The 23,894-nt window shown below is 34.8% G+C and overlaps 4 protein-coding genes and 1 long non-coding RNA gene across 8 annotated transcripts; 3 read left to right on the top strand and 2 right to left on the bottom strand.

Moving 5' to 3' along the window:
• Positions 1-17: 17 nt before the first annotated feature.
• LOC123192506 (serine/threonine-protein kinase AtPK2/AtPK19-like) lies at positions 18-4,202 on the bottom strand. Of its 2 annotated transcripts, XM_044605087.1 has the most exons (7): positions 4,042-4,202; positions 2,639-3,588; positions 2,313-2,395; positions 2,103-2,223; positions 1,768-1,941; positions 1,196-1,303; positions 18-556 (listed from the first exon to the last, which is right to left on the bottom strand). In XM_044605087.1, exons 2-7 carry the CDS (start codon positions 3,296-3,298, stop codon positions 263-265), a joined length of 1,440 nt encoding a protein of 479 aa, XP_044461022.1. In that variant the 5' UTR covers positions 3,299-3,588; positions 4,042-4,202; the 3' UTR covers positions 18-262. The 2 variants fall into 2 exon arrangements, with proteins under 2 accessions (XP_044461022.1, XP_044461023.1); XM_044605088.1 differs by lacking the exon at positions 1,196-1,303.
• A 62-nt stretch (positions 4,203-4,264) lies between these two features.
• On the top strand, positions 4,265-5,499 carry LOC123192508. Its single transcript, XR_006496889.1, has 2 exons — positions 4,265-4,860; positions 5,036-5,499. It is a non-coding gene; the product is annotated as an uncharacterized LOC123192508 (long non-coding RNA).
• A 700-nt stretch (positions 5,500-6,199) lies between these two features.
• LOC123192507 (methylesterase 17-like) lies at positions 6,200-8,535 on the bottom strand. Of its 2 annotated transcripts, none has more exons than XM_044605090.1 (4): positions 8,119-8,518; positions 7,892-8,032; positions 6,853-6,987; positions 6,200-6,546 (listed from the first exon to the last, which is right to left on the bottom strand). In XM_044605090.1, the coding sequence occupies exons 1-4, from the start codon at positions 8,368-8,370 to the stop codon at positions 6,262-6,264; spliced, it is 813 nt and encodes a 270-aa protein (XP_044461025.1). In that variant the 5' UTR covers positions 8,371-8,518; the 3' UTR covers positions 6,200-6,261. The 2 variants fall into 2 exon arrangements, with proteins under 2 accessions (XP_044461025.1, XP_044461026.1); XM_044605091.1 differs by lacking the exon at positions 6,200-6,546 and adding an exon at positions 6,556-6,744 and having other exon boundaries at positions 8,119-8,535.
• A 4,735-nt stretch (positions 8,536-13,270) lies between these two features.
• On the top strand, positions 13,271-16,144 carry LOC123192608 (protein NETWORKED 4B-like). Its single transcript, XM_044605219.1, has 3 exons — positions 13,271-13,406; positions 13,900-14,005; positions 14,221-16,144. Exons 2-3 carry the CDS (start codon positions 13,900-13,902, stop codon positions 15,939-15,941), a joined length of 1,827 nt encoding a protein of 608 aa, XP_044461154.1. The 5' UTR covers positions 13,271-13,406; the 3' UTR covers positions 15,942-16,144.
• A 3,259-nt stretch (positions 16,145-19,403) lies between these two features.
• On the top strand, positions 19,404-23,235 carry LOC123192525 (protein ENHANCED DISEASE RESISTANCE 4-like). Of its 2 annotated transcripts, XM_044605107.1 has the most exons (4): positions 19,404-19,729; positions 20,081-20,318; positions 20,644-21,977; positions 22,089-23,235. In XM_044605107.1, exons 2-4 carry the CDS (start codon positions 20,195-20,197, stop codon positions 22,944-22,946), a joined length of 2,316 nt encoding a protein of 771 aa, XP_044461042.1. In that variant the 5' UTR covers positions 19,404-19,729; positions 20,081-20,194; the 3' UTR covers positions 22,947-23,235. The 2 variants fall into 2 exon arrangements, with proteins under 2 accessions (XP_044461042.1, XP_044461041.1); XM_044605106.1 differs by having other exon boundaries at positions 20,644-23,235.
• The last annotated feature ends 659 nt before the right edge of the window (positions 23,236-23,894 follow it).

Genomic DNA, 23,894 nt, shown 5'->3' with positions numbered 1-23,894 from the left:
AGCCTACAAAAACAAACTCCACAACACAAGAACTTAATTTAACTGAATATGCTTTGTTCAGAAGTTGACAATATCAAACCAAATTAAGGTAAAAATAAATAAGTAAACATCACAGGGTGTATAGTTCCCCTTTAGAAAAATATCTATGTTTAAAGAAGTAGTTTACCCAACATAGGTTTCCTCAGCATTAGGCTGGGAAAAACAAATATCCAACCCTCCTTGAAATCGTTAAGGCAAAGACTTAAAGGTAACCCTGGAAATATCAAGTGTTTCTTTTAAGAAATGAGGCAGCAGGCCTCACATAAGTGAACCCCTTGAAGGGATTCTCATTAAAGTTTGGACTAGCAACAGGAGAATCCTGCACAGGCATGCTAGTCCAGTGCTCCTCGAAGTTGGCAACACATTGCCTCCCAGCAACTTCAGGGAGAAAGCTTGGCTTGATTTCCCGAGCCTCCAATTTTTTCCAATTGACAGATTTGAACCACTTGTGACCTTTTATCTCCTCACTACCTCCTGATCCACTGCCAAGGCGCTTGTTTGCTTCTTTCTGCAGGAGCTGCAGCAGGGGATAAAAAGGAAAAATAATCTTCTCAATTTCCTTATTGAACTAAGCATAGACATGCAGTAATACATCATGAAACCCTAAATTTTTGAACTCATCAGCGTAAAACAGGAGTACTAATGTAGTCACGAAATTAAGAATCATTCAATTATACAGAAACAGACTAGTTTCAACTCATAAAGGGCCTCATTTAACCATTACATCTTAACGAGAATCAATCCCAGAAAATGAAGATAACAGAGAAGAACAGCAGGCCTCACAGAGAAATTACCTAGAAAAAAAACAAAGTGAATAGGTAAATACCGACCAGACCCCCTGGCAATTAGAGGAGCCAGTGACCTCCCAGATGCCCTACAACATCCTCACACAATCAACCCAGGATCTCTTCCATTTATTCAGCTGTAACAGAATCAAGGAGCAACAAGGAATTTTTCCCTGTGCTTACACCTCCGTCCACTCTGGTAGACTTGGTGTATGGGAAGTCTAACAGATCTCTAGAGCATTTATAACACTACTTAAACATGCAAAAGTAGATAGCTCTCATTTTTCACTCACTTATAAAATAAAACTCGATATAAAAGATCTTGCACATGGTAAAATCGAAAGCATAGATATCAATGACAGTAAATTTACCCCTTTTAAGAGAGAGTGTGCTTCACTAGACAAATATGCTGGCAGCTTGATCTTATCTTTTATTATCTTTTGCTGGATTTTCTGTCTGTTTCCACCAGTAAAAGGTGGCTGTAGAAGTAATAAACAAAAAATACATATATATTGAGTCTAATCTAAAATAAATAAATAAGTTATCTTCAGTTATATTATTATAAAAACAAGCTACAGAAATATAAACACACACGCACACACACAGTGTATCAAATATGCCACCCTATCAATTGCATTCTAGATAGCTTTAAGCATACTACCTGCTTCAGCTGAGTTCATGCTGATTTGAAATGCACATTTCTAAAATTAAGAATTTTCCAACTTATTTTCTAGGCTTCCAAACTGACCATGCAGATAGTAAACATGGTTTTATCAGCCATCAGACAAACTTCAAAAATAGAGGATGACTAAAATCAATTTTCCTTCCAAAGTAATTTCATATGTCAATGTTCATCCACTCATGCCAAAAGTTTAAGATTTCACCTCGGAACATGCAGATATACTAATAGATGAATATCAGAGGCAGTGAAAGAAGTACAGACCTTCCCAGTAAGCATTTCATACAGCAGAATTCCAACACTCCACCAGTCTGCAACCTTATCATGGCCTTTTCCAAGCACAATTTCAGGAGACATATATTCCAAAGTTCCACACATAGAGTTTGACCTAGAATTCTCTTCAAACTGCTTTGCCAGGCCAAAATCAGTCAACATTACCTGGGATAAAAAATATAAAAAATAAATAAACAACAGCTCAAAACAGGCAGGATTGAAAATCAACCACTGCATTCTTATTTAAACAAGCAAAAGAAGGCAACCAGGACATGGGCCTGCACTTGCTCGTGCACATGCTTAAAGACCATGTTTCAGAGTCTTACATGGCCATCTGCATCCAGAAGAATATTTTCAGGTTTGAGATCCCGGTGCATTATGCCAATTGCATGGAGATGAGAAACGGCAGAAACAATCTCCGCGGTGTATATCCGAGCCAAATCCTCTCTGGACAGAAAAATTACAACAATTGGTATGCCTCATAATCCAAGGCTTTCACATCAAATCACAAGTATAAAAGTAGCACAGCATCATACCTGAACAAGCCTTGGTGATATAGTTGAAAGAAAAGGTGACCACCATTGACAAAATCAAGTACAAGGTATAGCCTGTATTTGGTCTGCAGAATAGATAGATTCATATTAATGTTGTCTATTGATATGCAGCTCCATATCTAAGGCAACAGAAATCTAGTTACTTGCTCAACGAAATCTCAAGATGACTTAAACTTTCAACTTTCAACAGAAATCTAGTTACTTGCTCCATATCATAATCAGGAAGGTAATGCAGTGCATGGGATTGTCAAAGAAATAACACAATGTCTGAAGATTAACATTTATGCACTATAGAGGAGTGTGATTACTTGGAATGAGTATCTGAGCTGGACAACGAAGGGGTGATCCACTTTTGTTAATATGTTCCGCTCAGATTTCATGTACTCAGCATGATTTTTCTCCACAATCTTGTCTTTGCGCATGACCTTCATTGCATAAATCTCTGAAGTACCAATCCTTCTAACCTGATACACTTTAGCAAAAGCACCTTGGCCAACAACCTTTAAGACTTCAAAATCTTCAAGTCCAACACACTGGTTTTCAGAAGGAAGATTATCTATGTGGCAAGCCTGTTTCTCTAGAACAACACAATCAGCAGATGCATGGCCCATTTCTTTGTGTGTATCTTCGTTGATTCCCTCCTTAAGTTCCAAGGAATCCTCTGTCTCATGCAAGGTCAGCTTGCAAAGTTTTACTGATTGACTAACATAGCTGGAAGGGCCAACCAAAGAATGTGAACGACTGTGGATGACCACTGGGTCATCATTTAATAATTCGTTAGCGTTAGACATATCATTATTAAATTCAATTGATGATTGCACTGAAGCAGGGCCAAAAACATCATTAAAATCAAACTCAACACATTCAGCAGGAAGGGCATCAGGTGGGCCAGTTGGAAGAAGCAACTGGTTCTGCACGGGCTTCCTTTTGTGATTCTCAACCAAGCTAGATAATTGAGAAGAAACCATGTTGCTTATACAAAATCAATTGTGGGGAGAGTAGAGTCGATCAGGAAGAAGAGAAAACTTCACCAATATAGATGAATCTATAGAGAAGAAAGAGAGAAGCAAAGTGGTGTTGAAGGACACCTGACAACAGGCTTAAATAATAGGAAGTTGTCAAATGCAGAGGGAATTCCAAGGAAACAGAGTGGTAAGCAAACCAAAATCCAGAAAAAGAAACCGTTCTTGTTTCCCGATTTGCAGGAAACAGTGAATGCCACAGTACTTCTTGGATTCATGAAGATGAGGTTTACAAGCTGCAGTTGAGAACAATGCAGGATCAGTTTCATTCAGCAACACAAATCAAGCACAAACCCACATCATAATTACATAAAAAGAACATAAACACAAGCTATAAGACACCTATAAGGATACTAACAATCTTAGAATAAAATTGGGGTGAAAACAGAAAATGTATATAAATTGAGGCAAGATTTGATTATGAAACTTTGCTGAGTCTAAGGAACAACGAATGGGTTGGTAACATGAAATAAAATCAAAAGTAGATTTTATTACCAAATCTAGAAGCAAACATATTTCCCTAAATAGGCAGAGATATAGAAAAATTAAATCATTTGAAAGGGGCTGACATCGTAGAAACACAAAATTAATTGAACAGAGAGTACAATTAAAATACTAGATCTGAATCTAAATTTAGAAAAGAAAGCGAATGCAAAAGCAAAACCCTAAAATCGAAACAAAAAACTGACCTAAGATGAAGGCAGACCCAGGCGGAGAAAGGAGTGGAGTTGGGAGCGCAAACTCAAAATAAAGCCCTACCTATTTTTAATAGCCACCAAGTCGGAATCTTACTCTTCTTACGTGGCACTTGATCATTTGCGGGTGGGTTCCTGACTTGTTATTTTCTCATAAATAAAAAAGGAGATTTTTTCATTTAGTTTTAACTGTTAATTTTAGAGAATAAAAATTATTTATTAAAAACTTAAAAGAATTTCGAGAAAAAATTCTTCATCTTCTTCTCTTTAGCGCCTACAAATCTCAATTCCATAAAACATTCTTCGAAACATGAACGTTCGATCAAACTTATAGACCTCCATCTTCCTTCATCATCTCACCTTCCTCCTCACCATCACACCACCAAAGGCTTGCCACTCCATCTCCTCCTCACTCTCAAAAAAGCTTTCTACACAGGTTTTCACAAAATCCTGAGAAAACTCAACCCCGATTTGGTCATTTATGATTTTCTCCAGCCATGGGCGCCTGGCCTAGTTTCTGAATTTTTTATTCATGATTATATGAAACCGAAATTATCCCACTTTCTTGAATCGATCTCAAATGGAATGAAGGTTCAAGATAAGGTTGAAGAATGCTTCGAAAGCTCTTCAACGTTAATTTGATAAAGAGTATCAGATAACTGGAGTGGTGATAATTTTCCCAGCCTGCAATTGAGATATTTCCAAGGGGCTTAGTTGGAATTCACTTGGTGATAATTGCTTCATTTGATCATCTTTCTTGCTTACAACAAGTGGCTTACGAAAATTGCTTTATTTGATAAGAATTCCCTTCCAGTTAGTCTCCGTCTTTTTAAAGATTTAGAGCTTAGGCTCCGTGACAGCATATTAACCCTATAAATATCCTGCACAGATATTGTTTATTCTACTCCCACAAAATTAACAATGGCAGCAACTCTCACATTAAGTTGTTTAATCTGGTTTACTAATCTCATGGTCTTTACACTTGCAGAGGCCAACAATGGAGGACGTTTCACTGTTGATCTCATACAACGTGACTCCCCTTTGTAATCCTTCCGAATCCCAATTTATAATTTCTTTGTGGCTCAGATATGGAGACAGAACAAACTTCAGCAAAGAAAGGCAAGAAAAAGAATTCAAAATCTGCAGTTGCAGAGGTCGGTGAACCTATGTCACTGGATAATGGAGGTGATTCGGAGGAAGCTAAATCAGAGAAGAACAAGAAAAATAACGAGAAGCAAAACTGGATGAGGATGTTCAACCAGCTCCTTATTCAGTGGAGAACTCAATTGGCGTTAAGAATGGAGGAGACTATGGATCAATCTGGTCGGGTATGTCTCGGGTAGGTTCTTGGGTCCATTTTAGTTTATTAAGGCACGAAACCAAAAGTTCAAAAGACTATTTCTTACGTAAGTTTTAACATAAAGATAAATACACATTTGTAGGATTTGGATTTATAAACTAATTTTTGTTAAAATTTTCAATTAAGATGGAGAGTAAAATCATTATTTTAATACTATTATTTAAAATTTATATAATTTATTATATTTTTTTTCTAAATTTTAAAACTAACTCTACTCTATCTAAAGTTTTCTAATTTGAAAAAGTCACATTTCCCTTTAAACAGAAAGTTTCCATTTTTTCTCATTTTAATCACCTCCCAAACTTTTAAAAACTTCAATTGACTTCAACTTCAGATTATTCAAAATCTAGTGACCTCTCCTTTTCTTGACTGAGTCAACGTTGACCGTTGCTTATTTTTGACATGATCTCTTGAAAATCTTTTCATCTCAATGAAGAGACGAAAGTCTCTTCATCTCCGACAAAAAGATCTCTACCCGTGTCCCTTCGTCATACCCCGTGCGTTGGTCAATCATTTCAACAGAAAGAGACAGTCGACCAAATTTCACGAATGTATGTTTGTCTCTATGTTAAAACTTAGGTGAAAAAAAGACCTTTGGCCAAACCAAAACTAGTGATTCCATACAAATTGGAATTGGCCCCTACCTAGGCTAATTTCAGGTAAAAGCAAAGAGCCAGGTATTTGATAGTTCCAATTCCTAGTATTTTGCTCACCCATAGTAGCCTTGCTTTTTTGGTCTCTCTTTTATACGGTCAGAAATCAAAACACACAGAATTTGGTAAAATCCACCGAAACAAAAATCAAATCAATCTGATTATTAAATGGACATACATTAATTTTTATCATAAGAAAAGCTAGATACAATATCCAAATGAAACAGCAGCTTTGATAAGCAGGCCGAAGAGCAGAAATGGGGCGGAGAAAAAAGGGCTGTGGTCACTCTCCAAAACATAGACATCTGACGGCGGCCATCTCTTAATCATAGCATCTTGTTGCTCTGGTTTCACAACATTATCATTTAGTGTTTTGAGGTAAACACGAGGCACACTCTCCACATTCTCATTTTCTTGGCTGAACCTGGCAGATTGTAATGCCAGAATAGGCCCTGGCTTCAAAAGCATGGCAGCTAGAGTGGAATCCTGCACCAAATTGAACCATAAATAAAGGGTCTTCCTGTTCTGAACAAACATTCAAACTTTTCATGATGAGGATGAATCATTCAGTTTATCTTTTTCTGTTGCGTGTGTAGTGTTTTCTTCTTCTTGGTCTTTATCTTTTATGTTGAATTTCCATATGCAAAATATGTCTGTGGCTAGCAGTACATGGGCAGTGTGAATCTGACATAATATCATCTTTTTTAGTAAGTGGGGCACATGAATGAAAAGATTAGTCGGACATTTCAGGTTATCACCAATAAAGCATTTTCAGAAAGTATGCCCACAAACCTCGAGAGGACTCATCTGATAGATGATTTTTCTCTGGAATTCTTTCTTCACAATTGCACTAGTTGGAGGTTGATCACCTCCCAACCCAAATCCCAGCTCGTAAACATCACCAAATCCGGATAAATCAGGGAATCCCTGAGCCACATAAAGCCAGCATTAGCAAAGCATAATTACTATCTACTGTGATAATCTTGCTGGCCCATCTGAAATCACAGAGGGCTGATTAAACAATGCACATGAATTATTGGAAACAAAGAAAATTGCATTGTCGGCTAACTCCCAGTTCATGACTTGACAAGCAAAAGAAGATGATAAAATTGTACAGTCATATAACATAGCATGACACCAATTGATGCTTTTGAATAATTGAAGAGAGAACTGCAAACCAAAGCTTTACTGGTACTGCTACACCAGCAATCATCCATTTAATTCTGTGCCCTTTGCAAGCCTGCCTGCCTTTTCAGCTTTCAATTAAGAAACTTCCTATCATCTTATCTCTACAATTCAACCTCAAAATGATCAAGTTGATCCTATTCATGCTTTAGATGCAAGTCAAGTGTGAAATTAAACATATAGCAAAAAAAATATTAAAATTTCAATAAAACTACATATACTCATTTTAAGTTCACAAATGGATATACACTTGATGTGTGTCATCAAGTGATTATATGATTTTGAATTAAAAATAAAATAATACTCGATCACATAATAATATATTATGTGTATACATATTTGTATATTTAAACGTGGGTATGCATAACATTGCTCTTTAAATTTCACAAGCTAACTGATAATTTCGACATTTGACACTCTTATCTTCTGTATCAGAATTATCACAGGCATTAATATCCCTAATATCCATTGGATGATAAACCAAAAGCCAAGTTGTTTTCATTTCCACCACTGAAATCGTGGCAGGCTATTTCCTTGTGAAAGGAGTTGGCAACCATGCATCATTTTCCCCTTAAGATGCTCTAACTTGAAACTAGAATGAAGTTTAATTATATAGAGAGCAAGAAATGAAAAGGATTTGGTTTACATCTTTGGCATCTTGATCCGTCCAGAATCCGAGTTTCAGCATGGTGGCTGCCACATACACAGCCAACCGGATTTTCTTTCCGAACTTGTGACTGACCTGTGTTACACTTAAGCCTCCGGCACTGTGTCCCACCAGAATTACCTTCAAAAGAACCACATGATAATGATCAATCAGAAAGCTGTAATTAAGACATCATGCATGTAACCGTATGTTACAACAAATTAAACCTGTTCATCTTCAGGCAAGGCAGACATGAAGTCGATGAGAGGTTTATTGTAATCATCAAAAGAATGAATAGAATTAGCATCAGAAGGATCAATTCCTGCACTTTTGAGGTCAATACATGAAACTTTGTAACCAGAATTCTCCATGAGGCTTCTGATTTTGTACCAGCACCAAGCTCCTCCACTTATGCCATGCACCAGCACAAAGTGTGGTTTAATGGATGGTGTTTGTGTCTTGTTGACCTCCTCTCGCATGGCTTCTATCTCCTCTCTCAGTAGCCTTTACAGTCAGCTTAGTTCTCCTTCTCCAACTAGAAATATTACATTTATAGTTGAGATAGTCACAAGGAGTAATGATGTTTGCTTTCTCCAATCATCATCTGAAACCTAGAGGGCTGTGACAAAATGGGCTCAGATTCATTCTAAGTCCAGTGAAACTTACCTAATATACAACAGTTTGCTTGTGAATCCACTTGGCAGCAAATTGCGTCACTCAGACAAAGAATTTGATATGATGTGCTTAATTTGTATATAATACAAGTTGAGATAAACAAACAATTAGGCAATTCTTAAAAAAAAAAACAGTTGTCTTTGGAAATGGAGATTTGTCATTGAATAGAGGAACAAGAATTTTTGTTTTCCTTTTCATAAATATAAGAAAAATGAAGATGAGACTACAATTGTCGGGTATTTGATATTCATATGCTTGTGTAAATGTAATGTTGTTGTTTTGTTTATTTATGTATTGCAGGCCAACAATGTCCTTGTTTTATTTTTATGATAATTCATAGTAATACATTTTAATTATTCAATGTTTCCTTATATGATCTGTTCACAATGGTCACAAAATTCCACAAGATATTGTCAGCTTTTCCCAACTAGAACAAAAATCAAAAAAAGAGACTAAAAAGTCCTTTACTTGCGAAGCCGTAATGCACAAAATTACTATCAGCAAATTTAACTCACTCTTCCAATGCTGGGAAGACAATGTTTCCACAGAAGTTTCAACCGTATAGATAATATTCTGAAGGGTTTGATTGATTCTTAAAATGAAGTCCTGATTGGTACGTTAGATAGAAGAAAGGAATGAGGGAGAAAGGGAAAAGTAATAGTTGTGAAGCAGCAGGTAAAGAAAAGGTTTATTGGGAAGTGAACCTGAACTGGGGGTTGGGATGATGTCAACCCTCAACATGTATACGAAAAGACAAGCAAATGCCATGTTCATAGGTTGGAGTTGAATTATTAGACATACACAAATTATAGGGATACATTTTCCTCCCAAAGTTTAGCTTATAAACACTTTTCTAGTTATTGACCACATAAATTATATTTCTCTCTCAAAATCTAACTTGAGAGTATACTTGAACTGTAATAATCAGATTACCCTTCATATTAAAACCACCTTTTTACCTTTTTCACCTTCTCCCATCTCAAGTTTTCTCTCACACATTCATTTTCTTCTCTTTTATTATTTTTTCCTACTACTTTATATCTGTTTTCATTTTCAACTCACCATCTTCAAATTGCACCAAGTATAACCCATTTTTCACCTTTATGACCTCTCTATTCGTATTGGTCACCATTGAAATAGTTTATTCCTTATACCACATATTCACCTTCCCAATAGTACTCTAACATCACTAATCCACACAATTGCACCATCATTTCTCAATCTTATAATAGGCTCCCACCCAAATAACACCACCCACTTGTTCTACTTATCTTTTGTCGCCACCACATGAAATTCCCTCTCACTCCTAAACTTGATTAGTCCTTCAAAAACCCTTTCCTTTCTCCTTCCCTAACAACCCATGTAAAAAACTCATTGGTCATGTCCTTGTTTTTAAGATGAATTTTATTTTTTGACTGCAATATTTGTCTTTCCATTAATAAGGTCTTCATAGACCTTACCAAATCTTCCAACACCAATTACTTGTGGTTCACTTAAGTTCTTGGTACCATATTTAATCTCCAATAAAAAAAAATGTTGGCAAAGACAAGAAACAACAATCTTTGTGATCAAATTAAAGTTTAAGTAAAACATATGCATTGTGAACAAGTGGCAACTAGATGGTTGTTCTTGACTTCCGCCGTTGTTGGAGAAGCCATCAAAAGTTATAGTAGCAACAACGATGAAGTGGAAAAGGAAGATGCGAGAGCAAATGACAAAAGAGAGAAAGACTCCTTATGCATTGAATCCACCCCCTTTGGGCCGTCTCTTTGTCATCAACCTCTATCTTCACCGAGTCCTCATCACATTTTAGTAGCACCTTGGCTATGATTTGGCTCGTGGTTTCTCAATTTTTCTTTTTATTTATTATTCAAAATTTAGAAAATAGAAATGATGATTTTGTTTTTTTCAATACATATATATTTTTAGATTTAGGGTGAGAAAGTATGATTTATATTTTCAGATTTAGGGTGAGAAAGTATGATTTATATTTTCAATAGGTAGCAAAATGTTTTCAATCCAAACCTTAGGTGGGAAAATGTTCATCACATATATATACACACCCATACATTCATTGCATTTATTGAATGAAGCAGAAGTAGCCTTTTCATGGACCATTTAAAGTGCAAGTTGAGGAGTAGTTTTCTATATGTAATTAGTGTAAAGACTTTGAATTCAATTGAATTTGTTTGATTATTCTTCTTCTAAATGATAGAGTTGCCAACTACTCCAAAGTTTGGACGGTTCTAATTGTTAAATATCATACAAAATGGTATAAAATTGATAAGCTGACAAGAAGGAGAGGCCAATAGTATAATCACTTGTTTGGCCTCTTTGTGTTTGGTATATTGCAATTAACCTCATTGATAACATTTCCTAATATTCATGGTGTAGATAATCTCTATTTGTTTTCAAGCTGCTGAACATCAATAACAACTCAGGCATCCATAACTTTTTCGGTGGTAGCCCCAATGAAGAGTTTTTCAGAAGCTACTTTTGACAATTATTTAAGATACCAGACCATCCATAACTTTTATGGCAATTAAGTGTTAGCTTTATAGATATGAAAGTGAAAAAATGTTTAGCATGATTGGTTATATTTGTCCAATGGATGCAAGATAGGAGATATTGTATAATATTTGGAGTAAGAGTTGTTTGGTTGAACATGAATAGGAAATTATCAAAAAAGTATTTAATAAGTCATCTTCCTTTCAGCTTTATTTGGTCTAGCGATTATTAAATTGGTGGATCTAGTCGGGTACTTATTGGATTAAAATAAAATACAAGTAAAATATGTACAAGTTAAAAAACGAATTTCTTTATATAGGTAGGAATTTTTATGACCCATATGAACCATACTTCTGCTTTTCCCATTACTTTGGATAGCCCCAAATCGAATTATCAATCTCATAATTATTAAATTAAATAAGTTAAAAATTTAATCTTGATATATTGTCTGAATCCAGTAATCTATCTTATAATTATTAAACTAGATAAGTAAAAAATTTGATTTTAATATATCATTAAATGAGACTTAAACTCATATTTTTTTTTATACATAAAATCTTTTTTTTTATCACTCAAACTACTTCTTAAGGATTACTTGTGACATGTCGATCGCTTGTCACTATCTATTGTTACCATTGGTGCTTGCCTGCCCCTTAGTCGCATTTTAACTTTACCATCTATACTTGTGAACTTGTCTCCCACTGCTCCTCAACAAAAAAAGAAACCCTTCCTCGAGAAATTCAACCAGTCTCATAACAGTAGAATTCTTCCCATCTCAAAATACTGTTATTTTTTATGTTCAAAAAATGTTTTTCCATTGCTTCAATTCTCCTCCAACTTCATTATCCACTATTAATCACAATTTACATTCAAATCATTGGTCTTTAGGAGCATTTGTAACTTACTTATTTCTTAAAGGATAAGATAAAATAAAACTTTTTTTTTTACCAAAGTGACACAATAACACCTAAAAAGATGAAAAATCATTAGCAACGATTAAACATATCTTCAACCTGACATATGAGTAAAAGCATTTTTCTTAGAGCAAATGACTGGATAACATTCATCTCCTATATTTTGTGTGTAATATCTTAATATAAGTCTCATTATAATTATAAAAATTAATAAAATTGATGGAGTACTATATTTTTTAGAGAAAAATTGGATTTGAGTATCTTTCATATTTGTAAAATTCTAACTTATCTTATGTAATAGTTGTGGGTCAATCACTGTACCTAGGATCTACCCATTCAACCGATCTAGATCAAGATATTATCTTTTTCTTTTAGCTTTACAATTCAAAATATTTATGACAACTTAGAATTTTACAAACTATTTAACTACTCTTAATTTGTCATCCTTAAACGATGTAAAATATTCATAGTTATAGATAGAGGCTCCTGGACAATGAGTCGAATCATATTAAAAATATTTTTTTTGTTTACTTCATACTTATGTGAAAGTCACACACTAAATTATTTTCATTCATTAGCATATATAGCAAATATAAAATTACTTAACTAATTCCAATCATGATTATTACATTCTTGCACTTAGTTTAACCTCATGTATTTTTTAATGGTGTGTGTAAATTCACATCAACATCATATTTAAATTTACACCCACAAATTCAATCTATTTTTGGAAGATATTTTTCTACTTAGTAAATGGAATATTACCAATCGAACAAAATATTGCAACTCCTTGACAAATAATAATAATAATATTATATATAAAAGCAATTCTTAGCAATAAATCCATAAATATTTGATTTAATAATTTTAAAATTAAAATAAAAATAAATTATTTTATGACTTAACTATATATTATGAAATTATAAGGTCTAATAAATTAAAACATATATATATATTATAATGAAGAATCTTATTCGAAGAAGATAAATTTTAAGTTTAGTGATTGATTTTATAATCAAATAAATCAAAATTTTAATTTTAATATATTGTTAAAAGAGACTTAAACTCGTATTATTTTATATATGTAATTTTTTTTTTAATCATTCAAAACTATCCTGGAGAGTGATTCATTTATACAGTGGGTGAATCGAGAACCAAGTTTTTCTTAATCCCAAATTTTCAGCTTTGAGTTTAATTTGTTGCGGTGGCACCCTCGATCACGGCGGGAATTTATAATTTAATTGTACATCAAATCAAATAGAAAATTGAACTGGAGGGCAATTTGGGAAAAGAGGAGCGGGCGGGAACATAGCGTCCCTAGGCCAAATCTCTCTCAGCTTTTTCTTATTGTCCCTTGACTCCCGTTTCATTTTCTCACCAATTATCTCTCTTCTTCATCTCCCTTGCCCTAACTAAAGGTATGTTTGGATCTGTTTCAGTTTTACCTGTTCTTGATTATGAGTTTGCTTAAAGTTTAATTTGCTTCCATTTATGTAAATAATTGTTCGTTTCCCTTGTCCTCTGATAGTTTGGACTTTTGAGTTTTAGTTTGTTTTGGTTTATGCTTGTGGAGAAAGTGAAATCTATTGGATTAATGTAGTCGTTGGAAGTATTTGTTTCTTTATATCGAAATTCACTACAACATGTCCAAGTAGAACAATTTTGTTCCATGCTTTGTTTCTAAGAGTATTGAGATCTATGAGCTCTTAAGTTACGTTTCCGCTATGCAATTGTTAACATATATTGCTTTAATGTTTGATTATCTCCTGGTGTAAATATTGCTCTGTTTTGGATCATCATTTTCATTTTACTATCTTTAGTCTTTTCGCTAATCAATTTGAGCATTAGTTAGCTTTTTATTATTTTATTTGGATGAGTTCTCATACTTTGATATGTTATAACTGAAATCAGATGGAAACAAATATGAAGATGACACAATCCGAATATTCAGAATCAAGTTTGTGGATTAGTAAAATTAGTCCCCTGAATTCTAAGCCACTAGCAGAACATCTTGAAGGTAAACACCAAAATCCATACTCCTTATTTTTTGTTCAATACTCTTGAGAAATGATTTAAACCACATCCCAATTCTTTTGAAATTTACCATTCCATTGCATAGTTGGGAAGTGTTTTACCTTACAGTCACTTTGAATCTCCATAGTAGTTTTTAGCAACAAATATTTCATTGAAAATTACTTAATGGTATAAAAAATGACCCCAAAAAAATTGCAGAGATGGGCCAGAGTGTCAAGCAAATGCTGAAACTGATAGGAGATGGCGAGTCTTTGCCGAAGAAGGCTGAAACAGATGGCCCAGAGTTGGTTACTCACATTCAGGAATTTTATCACTTGTATCTGTCTTTGGCTGAGTGCTATAATAATTTCACAGGAGAATTACAAAAGACTATACCGTCAACTTTCCAACTGCAGGGTTCTGGCAATTCTAAATCTGTCTCTAGCCAAGGCTCTCTACTAACACCTGATCAAAAGCTGGGTTTACTTTACTCTAGTCATCAAGCTGCATCTTCCAGCTCTGGCGGAAGCTCTGATTTTTCTATGAAGGAATTATCTTCATCCTCGTCATCAGATACAGAGTCAGAATCTTCTAACACCATCAAATTTTACTCAGCTGCACCTGGGAAGACAGAAGGCAAGGGATTAAATGAAAAGATTATTGAGCTGGGAACTGAGCTTCCGAACATAAAAGAGAAGCTCCAGTTGGCTGAGGGAGACAATGCTGATAGTTTTTTGGAGGTGAGAGAAAACCGAAGTTACGAAGAGTTACTTGGAAGAGTTATCAAGTATGAGGAAAAGCTAAGAGTTTCAAACCTAAGACTCCAGTTGTCTGAAGAAGAGGTTGCCAAGTTGAAGAATGAGCTTCAGGCTCTGACTGAATCTGTGAAGAGAGATATCGAAATGAGGGAAGCTGATCTTGAGATGGTGAGAAGAGAAGTGTTTAAACTGGAAAACTATAAGTTTGAATTAGAAACTTGTGTTTCAGACTCTAAGTTGAGGATTGAGAGGTTGATGCAAGAGCTTGAAGTAAGTAGAGAAAGGCTGCAGGAATCAGACAAAGAGATTCAACGATTGAAGAATGAATTTGCGATTGAAATTGCTGAACATACTTATCAACTAAAAGGCCAGCTTATGTTGGCTCAAGAAGATGTAGTTATGCTGAGGGCTAGTCTTGATTCTGAGAGAAGCCAGGCTTTGAAGTTGCAAGAGACAATTGTAAAATACGAAGGTGATCTATCTGACTATATTGATGAGATACGGGAATTGAAAGTTGCACTGAATGATGCCGAAGAAAACTTTTCTTTGGAAAAAACACAGCTGCAGTGTAAAGCGACTACTCTGTTAGAGAAACAGACCCTTGCAGATGCAAGGTTCAAAGAATTGGAGTTGCAAGGCAAAGTTCTGGAGGATAAGATAAAGCAATGTGAAATTGAGAAAATGGAGATGAAACGTTTGCATGAGGCCCAACAAAGTGGGATGCAACACGAGATCAGTCAATTGAAGGTAGAAGTTGCTGAGAGAAGTAGGCATATTGAAGCTATGGGCAATAAACTTGACAGTCGTAAATTGAAATATGACATGCTTATGGCAGAGAAAGATGAGTTTAATGCAAAAGTAAACACACTGAGGGCAGAGGTGAGTTATCGAGATGATTGCATTAGGCAAAAGGATGTGCTTTTGCAAAGGGCAAGCATGGAGCATGCACAACTGATGGCTGGAGCTGGAACCACAGAGAAGGTAGTTAATGAATTAAGAGTGAGAGTGAAGGAGCTGGAGAAAGAGGTAGAGGAGCAGAAAAACATGATATTAGGTGGGGCAGAGGAGAAAAGAGAGGCTATACGGCAGCTTTGTTTTTCGCTTGAGCATTACAGGAGTGGATATAAAGAACTTTGTCAAGCATTTATTAGTAACAAGAGGCATCAATATGTTGCTGCGTAAGTTTAGTTACGCTCATCAGTATTGGTCTGGTGAGTTTCAAAAGACTGATTTGGGTATTTCATTTTATGTTGTCTGCTGTTAAATTTTTATACATGGTTAATTAGTTGTGGATGTTGGTTTATTATGGGAATATTTATGTCTTGTTTGTCAATTTAGATTTAAAGCTACATGAATAGTTAAACAATGTAGAAGGTTCTGTTTCTTTTCTAGCTCTTTAAACATACCATGCCTGTTTGATGACAGAAAGTGATGGGTAGTGATTGAGTATTGTCCCAAATTCTTCCCTCTTTTAAGGGATTATAACACAATAGTATGTGTGGGTTTGAATGAGTTGGTGTGTGCGGCACTTTGTGTTGACGTTGTGTTTTGAAGTCCAAAGAAGAGAGTCAATTTTGACTTTTGAACAGAATTGGGAAACCATCTATCTCTACTGGTGACCTTGGAAACTTTCAGATGCAGCTACATTTTAATTATTATGGGCGTACATATATAATTGTAACGTAATGTAAAGAAGGGGATTGGAATCATTAGCTTTCCTCACGCCTATATTTGACTTGTTCATTTGTTGCTGACACCTTACAGCTAAGCTCTGTAATTCCTAGCTTTCAAACATTTGGCTGAGCTTTGACTATAAATGTCACCCGTGTCTTGGTATTAAGTGTAATTTGTAGAAACATATCTGCCCAGTTTAGCCAACACCACTTATTCAATCAATAAAGGAGGGAGGAAATGGTAGGGGTGTGGAAAATTTTAAAACCAAAGGTATGATAATATTTTTAATTAAACTAAAATATTTTGTGCTTTCAACCAAAACAAATCAAACTAGTTTACAAGCCTTCAGAGGCAATACACATCCAAAATTAATGGAGATCATATCATATTCATAGTGTGAACTAAATATTGGAAGACCTAAAATATGTAGAGAATGTCTCTCCTCATTGCACAAATGCAAAGTCAATATTAAAATAGTTTTGGAATAATTCTAAGAATTAACTAAATTTGTTTTATCTTCTAATTAATCTCAAGTTCTTTGTAAGCTAAGCTATGATTAAGATATGATATTTTTTACATTCTATAGAATAAGATATAAATAAGGTTTTTGTGTATAAAAGTAATCTTTTTGACTAACCCTTTTCAATACAAAGCAATAATGTTTACAAATCACAATGGAACTACATTTCTAATCAATGGGGGACTCAAACATTTTAGAATACATTGCGTATACAAAACTTACATGAGAAGGACTATAACATTTGAGTTGTTGGAGCGAGCATTTTGAGCATCGAATAGTGTGAGACAAGTGGTATTTGATAGAAAAGGTGTTGGCACCAACACTAGTACCACATGCAACTAGGCCAGAAGTTTCTATGGGAGATGAGGAGACATGGTGGCCTACCTCCACATTGGCGGAGCGGTAGGAAAAAGTGACCCAGTCTTTGATTTCTATGTTGAGGAAACAAAGGGAGGACATTAAATCATCCTTTAAGTTAGAGTTAAAATGATTAACATTATCAATGATCTTGACAAGACAGGAACGACGGTCATGAATTCGATCATATTGGATTTGAGTGAGTGAAAAGATAAATGACATAATAAATAATGAAAACTGTAATTCTTTGATAACATATTATTGTTTTTATTGAAAATTTTAAATTAAATTAAATATTTTTTAACCTAAACTAAATTAAATTATTTACTTTTATAATTAAATACCAATTTAAACATAATTTTAAGAAATGAATATATATCAAAACAATAAAAATGACAAAAATATTTTTTTAATCAAATCAAAGAAGATTTAATCTCTTTTTTTTTTTTTTTTGCACTAAATTACCCATTAGTGTAGATGACAAAACGATGTTGACTATTATGGTTTGGATGTTGTGGTCAAAGATAGGAAAGGCAATCGTCATCTAGATGATGCCAAGTGGAGTACTGTAAATGGGAAGATCACATGAGTCGTCAAAATTAGGAGGATTTGTAAGGGCTAGACTTTGGCTACCGGATCACAAACTAATCCGTGCACACTTATGGGTTGCGCCACTCTTCAACTTTATTTTTATTAAGGCGAAACACCGTTTTCAATTCAAGTTTTAGTTTAAATTTAAAATTATATTTATAGTAGTTAAAAAATTTAAATTTTCACTTATAACCTAAGTTTTATTTTTTTTTTTTTTGTTAGAAGTAGGAATAAAATAGTTATTTTAATATTAATATTAAAAAGATATAAAATTCATTATCTTTTCTCTTAGGTTTTAAAAACTAACAATTTTATCCTTATCTAAAATTTAAAAACTTTGAAAAGTAATATTTTCACCCCTCAAACCTAGGGTTTTCATATTTTTCAAATTATAACAGTCCCCCAAAACTTTTAAAAACAACAGTTTTACCCATATTTTTCAACTTCAGCTTCAAATATCCTTTTCGGTGTCCTCTTCAACCTCCTTCTTCTCCTAACCCGACAGACAAAAATAGTGCGACAAAGAAATCCTCCTCCCTTTATCGCATTAGTGTTTACTATCGATTCAGACGCTAAAGAACATCAAAGAGGATGTCGAATAGGGCTGGATTCGAGTCGAGCCAGTTCGAGCTCGAGCTCGGCTCGGCTCGGTTCGAGCCCGAAACGAGTCGGGCTCAGCTCGGTATATTTTTTTAAAATTTTTTTTATACAAAACGGCGTCGTTTTGATTCATATATATATACAAAACGGTGTCATTTTGATATAAAAAATGAGTCGAGCCGAGCTGAAAACGAGCCGAACTCGAGTCTAGCCGAATTCAGCTCGAATCGAGCTTGAGCCGAACTCGAGCCGACCATTAAAAAGTCGAGCCGAGCCCGAGCTGGCTGCGAGCCGAGCTCGGCTCGGCTCGAATCCAACCCTAATGTCGAAAGAGTGGTGAAAGTTAAAGTTAAAAAGTAGGGTTGAAACTACTATTTTTGAAAGTTTTAAGAGGTAACTGTAATTTAAAAAATATGAAAATCTTAGGTTTAAAGATGAAAATATTACTTTTCAAAATTTAAAAACTTTAGACAAAAATAAAATTATTAGTTTTTAAAACTTGAGAAGAAAAAATAATAAATTTTATATTTTTTTAATATTAATATTAAAATAACTATTTTATCTGTATTTTTAATAAAAAATATTAACAGGAGATAAATTATGAGGGAAAATTCAGGTTTTTTTAATTATCACATATATAATTAAACTAAAACTTGAGTGGAGATGGTCCTTTGCCCTTTTTATTATTTTAAATATAATTAATAGGAATACTTATTTAATCATTTTAGTATTAAGTATGTAGAGAAGTCTTTATCAATTATTATACCTAAATACTACTTTATTTGGACGCCTACATTCTTTTTCTTTTTTATAAACATTGAAAATAATAATTTTTAATATATGAGCTGAGGTTAATGCGACATTAAAAAGGAGTAGGTGTCATAAATGCGAAAAGATGAACAGTTAAAGGGAAGAAGACGAGGCGAGGATATGAAAAGTAGAAGGTAATGAAAGACAGCTTCTTCAGTACAATTTCTCCGCCACGACGTCAACGCTTATCTCTTCTCTCTTTCTCTTTCTCTTTCTCTTTCGTATATTTAATACACAAGCAAAGAGGGAGAGACTGATATATATGCAGAAGTTGTTATTGTTCAATGTCTGGTATTGATGTGGCTGCCTTCTTAAACACGAAACGAAATAAGGACCGCCGTCTCTCAACACAACAAATTCTCAGAAGTTTCAGCATTTTACGAATTTCTTAATTTTGTCTTTTTGTATAAAAGTAAAGGTCCGTTATCCTTCTTCTTCTTCTTCTCCACCATTATTTACTTTTCTTTAATAATAACTTCTATTAATTCTGCGTATTCAAGCTGTTTTTCTTTACTGCAATTTCATCATTTGATCTCCTCCTCCTTTTTCATTCATTTTCGGATATTCCTGTTCCCATACTAAATTCGTTGCTTCTACCGCTTCATTAGATCTGATGCCTCCTTCTACCTTTAACCTTTGATTTATGTTGTTTGTTTCAAGCATTTAGTTGTTGGTAATTGTTTCAAGTTTTATGAAATTATCAAAATTTCTGTCCTTGGAACTCATCTTGTTTTATGTTTTTGATTCTGAGTTTCTTATCTGCTTGCAGGTAGCTGGAATCTTGTAGTCTTACAAGGACTACTTGTTAGCTAGGATTTGATTATTTAATGTGTCAAATTTGATGACGGTCTTAGCTTGGCTACATCAGCAAATCTAGAGGAATATGGAAAGCCAATCAGAGATTCACAAATTTCGATTTGTTCGGTGTCCTAGATGTCGGCAGCTGCTTCCAGAACCTGCAAATGTCCTTGTATACCAGTGTGGTGGATGTAGCACTTTTCTACAAGGTAATAACTTCAAACAAACTGCATACGATGAATTTAATTTCTTCATTTTATCAATTCCTTCTGAAATTAAAAAAAATCCAATTAGTCTCCAGATGAAATGAATTTCAGAGGTGTATTTTAATTTGTGATTTGGATAGTGTTTTGCTGTCCGTTATTCAGATCCTTCTCCGTTGCCTTTTCTTTTCTTTTCTTTTGATTGACCATCCTTGCTAGATGTGAATTCAATGCCATGAGTTCCTCTTACTATCTTTCTTTTAAGATATTAGCTACCTATCTTGCTATACTTTAGCTTGTTGCTTCACTGTCAATTCTTTCATGCCTGTAGTGAAACATCGAAATATCGATTCCAAAAGCGCAAGCTCTGGTTCATGTGGAATAGATGCTGCTAAGAGGGATGAGTTGCATCATGATAGTTCAGAATCTGTCAGCTCTAGTCTGAAAGAAACTCTTTTGTCCACAGGAGAAAGTTCGTTGAACCAAAACAATGGGGATCAAAATATATCCACAGATTGCAATATTGAGAAGTTTGTAGGCGTAAACTCATCAGATAAAGATCGAAATAACGAAAATGATCATCTTGAATCTCCGGATTGTGATATCAAAACTGCTGAAGTATCCAATGAATTTTGTTCATCGACTGCACATGCTTTTCATCAGAGTGAAGAGCTACCACTATTAACTGAACCGAATTCAGAAGTAGAGGTACATAATGGGAACTCACTTTCAGAGGAGGAAAAGACAAAATTTGACATTGACAATGAGAGTGGCTCAAGTTTGACAAGATTGAATACTGACAACACAATGGTGAGAATGAATATCAATTCAACTGTTACTTCTTATAGAACCGCAGGGGAAAGCATTTCATCGGACATTTTTATTTCTTCTCCTGATGAACATCAGGAGCAACTTCATATGAGTGGTAATGACAGCTATAGCCATCTAAGGTCTACTGCTGCTTTTGAAACTACAATTCTTAGTTCTGAGCTCAGTTGTAACCTTGAATGTCTGTCGAAGTCCCCAAAAAACAGAGGCTCCCATGCTTATGATGGCAGTGTCTCTTCTTATGATGGAATTGATGATCAAGTTCCCAACCAGCAAATGGATCGGTACAAAAATGCTTTCAGTGCTCCGAACTCGTGTGCCTCTGAAGAAGGGTCCAGAACAGACAAATTCCTTACAGATAGTAGTTCTGTACTGCAACTTCAAGGAAGGAATTTCACACAGGACATATCAAATAAGAGGCACTGCCCCTTGAATGGCAGAAAGTGGAATGGAGACGAGTTGCTAGAATCCACAACACATGGCTATACTGTTGGAAACAGGATCAGAAGAGAGAGAGATGAGTTATTGTCTTCAATGCCTTACTATCAGAGGGATTATCCAGCTGGCTATGAAAGTGGTAGCTCTTCCAGTCAATTGCCTGATGAGATGCTTCTCCGTTCAAGTGAACACGACGAGATCAAACTTCTGAAAATGGTTTATGAACTGCAGGATCAACTTAACAAAAGATGCTATGTGAATGAAAAGCCAAATCAAAGGGATTCCTCCGGAGTTCCTACGAAAGAGAAGTATATTCCTACCGATTATAGTAGCGAGTTAACCGAGGAAGAAATCTCTCAGGACTTAAACTATCATAGTTATCCTGAAAGACGCAGGCAGGTAAGCAACTGTTCTAATCCGTATAAAGTCTCGCGGCTACCTTTCTCAGAGGAGGCTTCAATAAATAGACACCATATTGACAGGTGCTCATGTATTCATTGCTGTCCCCAGGACTGGCAGCGCTCAGCACCACTACCCCCATCAATCCATTCTCACAACAAACGATTTCATTGGTTCCACCCGGGCCACAGTTATTATAGTTCCTACAGGTCGTGTCCCTCCAGCCCCCAACAATTTACAGACTCTAAGTTCTCCAAATGGGGCCGTGAAACAAAGTCTGATGACCAGAGGCATGAAGATCTTCGTATGAAGAAATCAATGAGAGAGAAACATCACCCTGTTAGGCGACATCTCCGGCCCACTGTTGGTGGTGCTCCTTTCTTAATTTGTTATGCTTGCTCAAAACCGCTCCAGCTACCTGCAGATTTTCTCATGTTCAAGAGGAGGTTCCATCTGCTGAGGTGCGGCGCTTGTTCTGAGGTACTAAAGTTTTCCCTTGAAAATAGAACTCACATAGCTTGCTATACACCAAATGCTGAAGCTCCCCCACCAAGGGAGATTGATGGTTATTGTGAAGCTATAAATAGAAGAAATTCGGCTGCATCTTTTTACTCCACATATAGAGATCCTGTAATCCCCACACCATCTTACAGCCTCCAGGGCAGTACAGATGCCAGAGATATAACAGCTGGTTCTTCTGAGTCAATGGAGGAGAGAAAGAACCTTGTTCTGAAACAGTCCCGAAACAAATATAAGAATCCTGTGGAAACATACAAGCCAGCTGGTCCTTCCTCCAGTAAGTCCGCATCAGGGAAAAAATCCTCAGAAATTGAGGAGCTGCCAACAAGAACAGGTTCTCCTCTTCATCGGCTCATGGGTTATTCTTCAGCAAGCCGGGTGATTAGAGGTTCTGTCCTATCTAGCTCGGGCACAAGCTCATTCTATATGCAAACCGTAGTAGGGGAATAGACACAAGCTTCTCAGAAAAATATGCGCATATAAATTTTACAACCATATGAGTGATGAACCTGATTCCCTTCACTACCTGGAGGGGAATAGAAGAAGCAAGTGGAGCTGATGGAAGTTTCGGCTTTGAGAACCTGAGATCCAGAGATTGAGCAATGGTCACAAAATTGTCGATTTTCTTTAATCCAAATGGATTTTTTTTATATTTATTCGATATAGTTACAGTTTGCAATTTCATATGATAGAATGTCGATGTTCCAGAATGTATATTACATGATTCCTATTTGAGTTGTTTGTCTTGAGAACGTACAGTTGATTAATTTTATCATGAATTTTCATTATTCATGATAAAATTAATCAACTGTACAGATTTCCATGTTTTTTTCCTCTCAGCTTGTGCATCTTTGTTTGAGACAAATCTTTCAACCTATGTATTATTAGTCCGATTAAAATATGTATACATTTTTTTTTATATATAATTTAAATATATATATTTATATAATGTTTTATTAAATAATTAAATAATTTTGAATTAAAGATAAATGATATATTATTTATATACTTAAATTATATATAAAAATATATATACACATAATTTTACTTATTATTAGGCCAAAAAACTTATTTTCACACAAAGTTTATAACGTATCCAAAATCTCGTTGGTAAGATTTTAAAAAATCAAATATTTACTTATTATTTAATTTATGTTAAAATTTTAATTATTGTTTTGCCAATTATATTAAAAAAAATATAATTTTTTTATTTAAGATTTTAAAAGTTAGTAATTTTTTTTGAATTTGAAAAATAATTTTTTAAAGTTTTTTTTCTCTTTTTGACCATTATCTCTAGGGACTACGTTGGCCAGAATCTTCACTCTCTTCTTCCCATTGGACAAAGACCAGAAGAAATGTCCAGTCAGTTCTCCAAACATATCACACAATATTACAAGT

Source organism: Mangifera indica, chromosome 12 (genome assembly GCF_011075055.1).
Source record: "Mangifera indica cultivar Alphonso chromosome 12, CATAS_Mindica_2.1, whole genome shotgun sequence".
NCBI lineage: Eukaryota > Viridiplantae > Streptophyta > Magnoliopsida > Sapindales > Anacardiaceae > Mangifera > Mangifera indica.
This window is presented reverse-complemented; position numbering and strand designations above follow the sequence as displayed.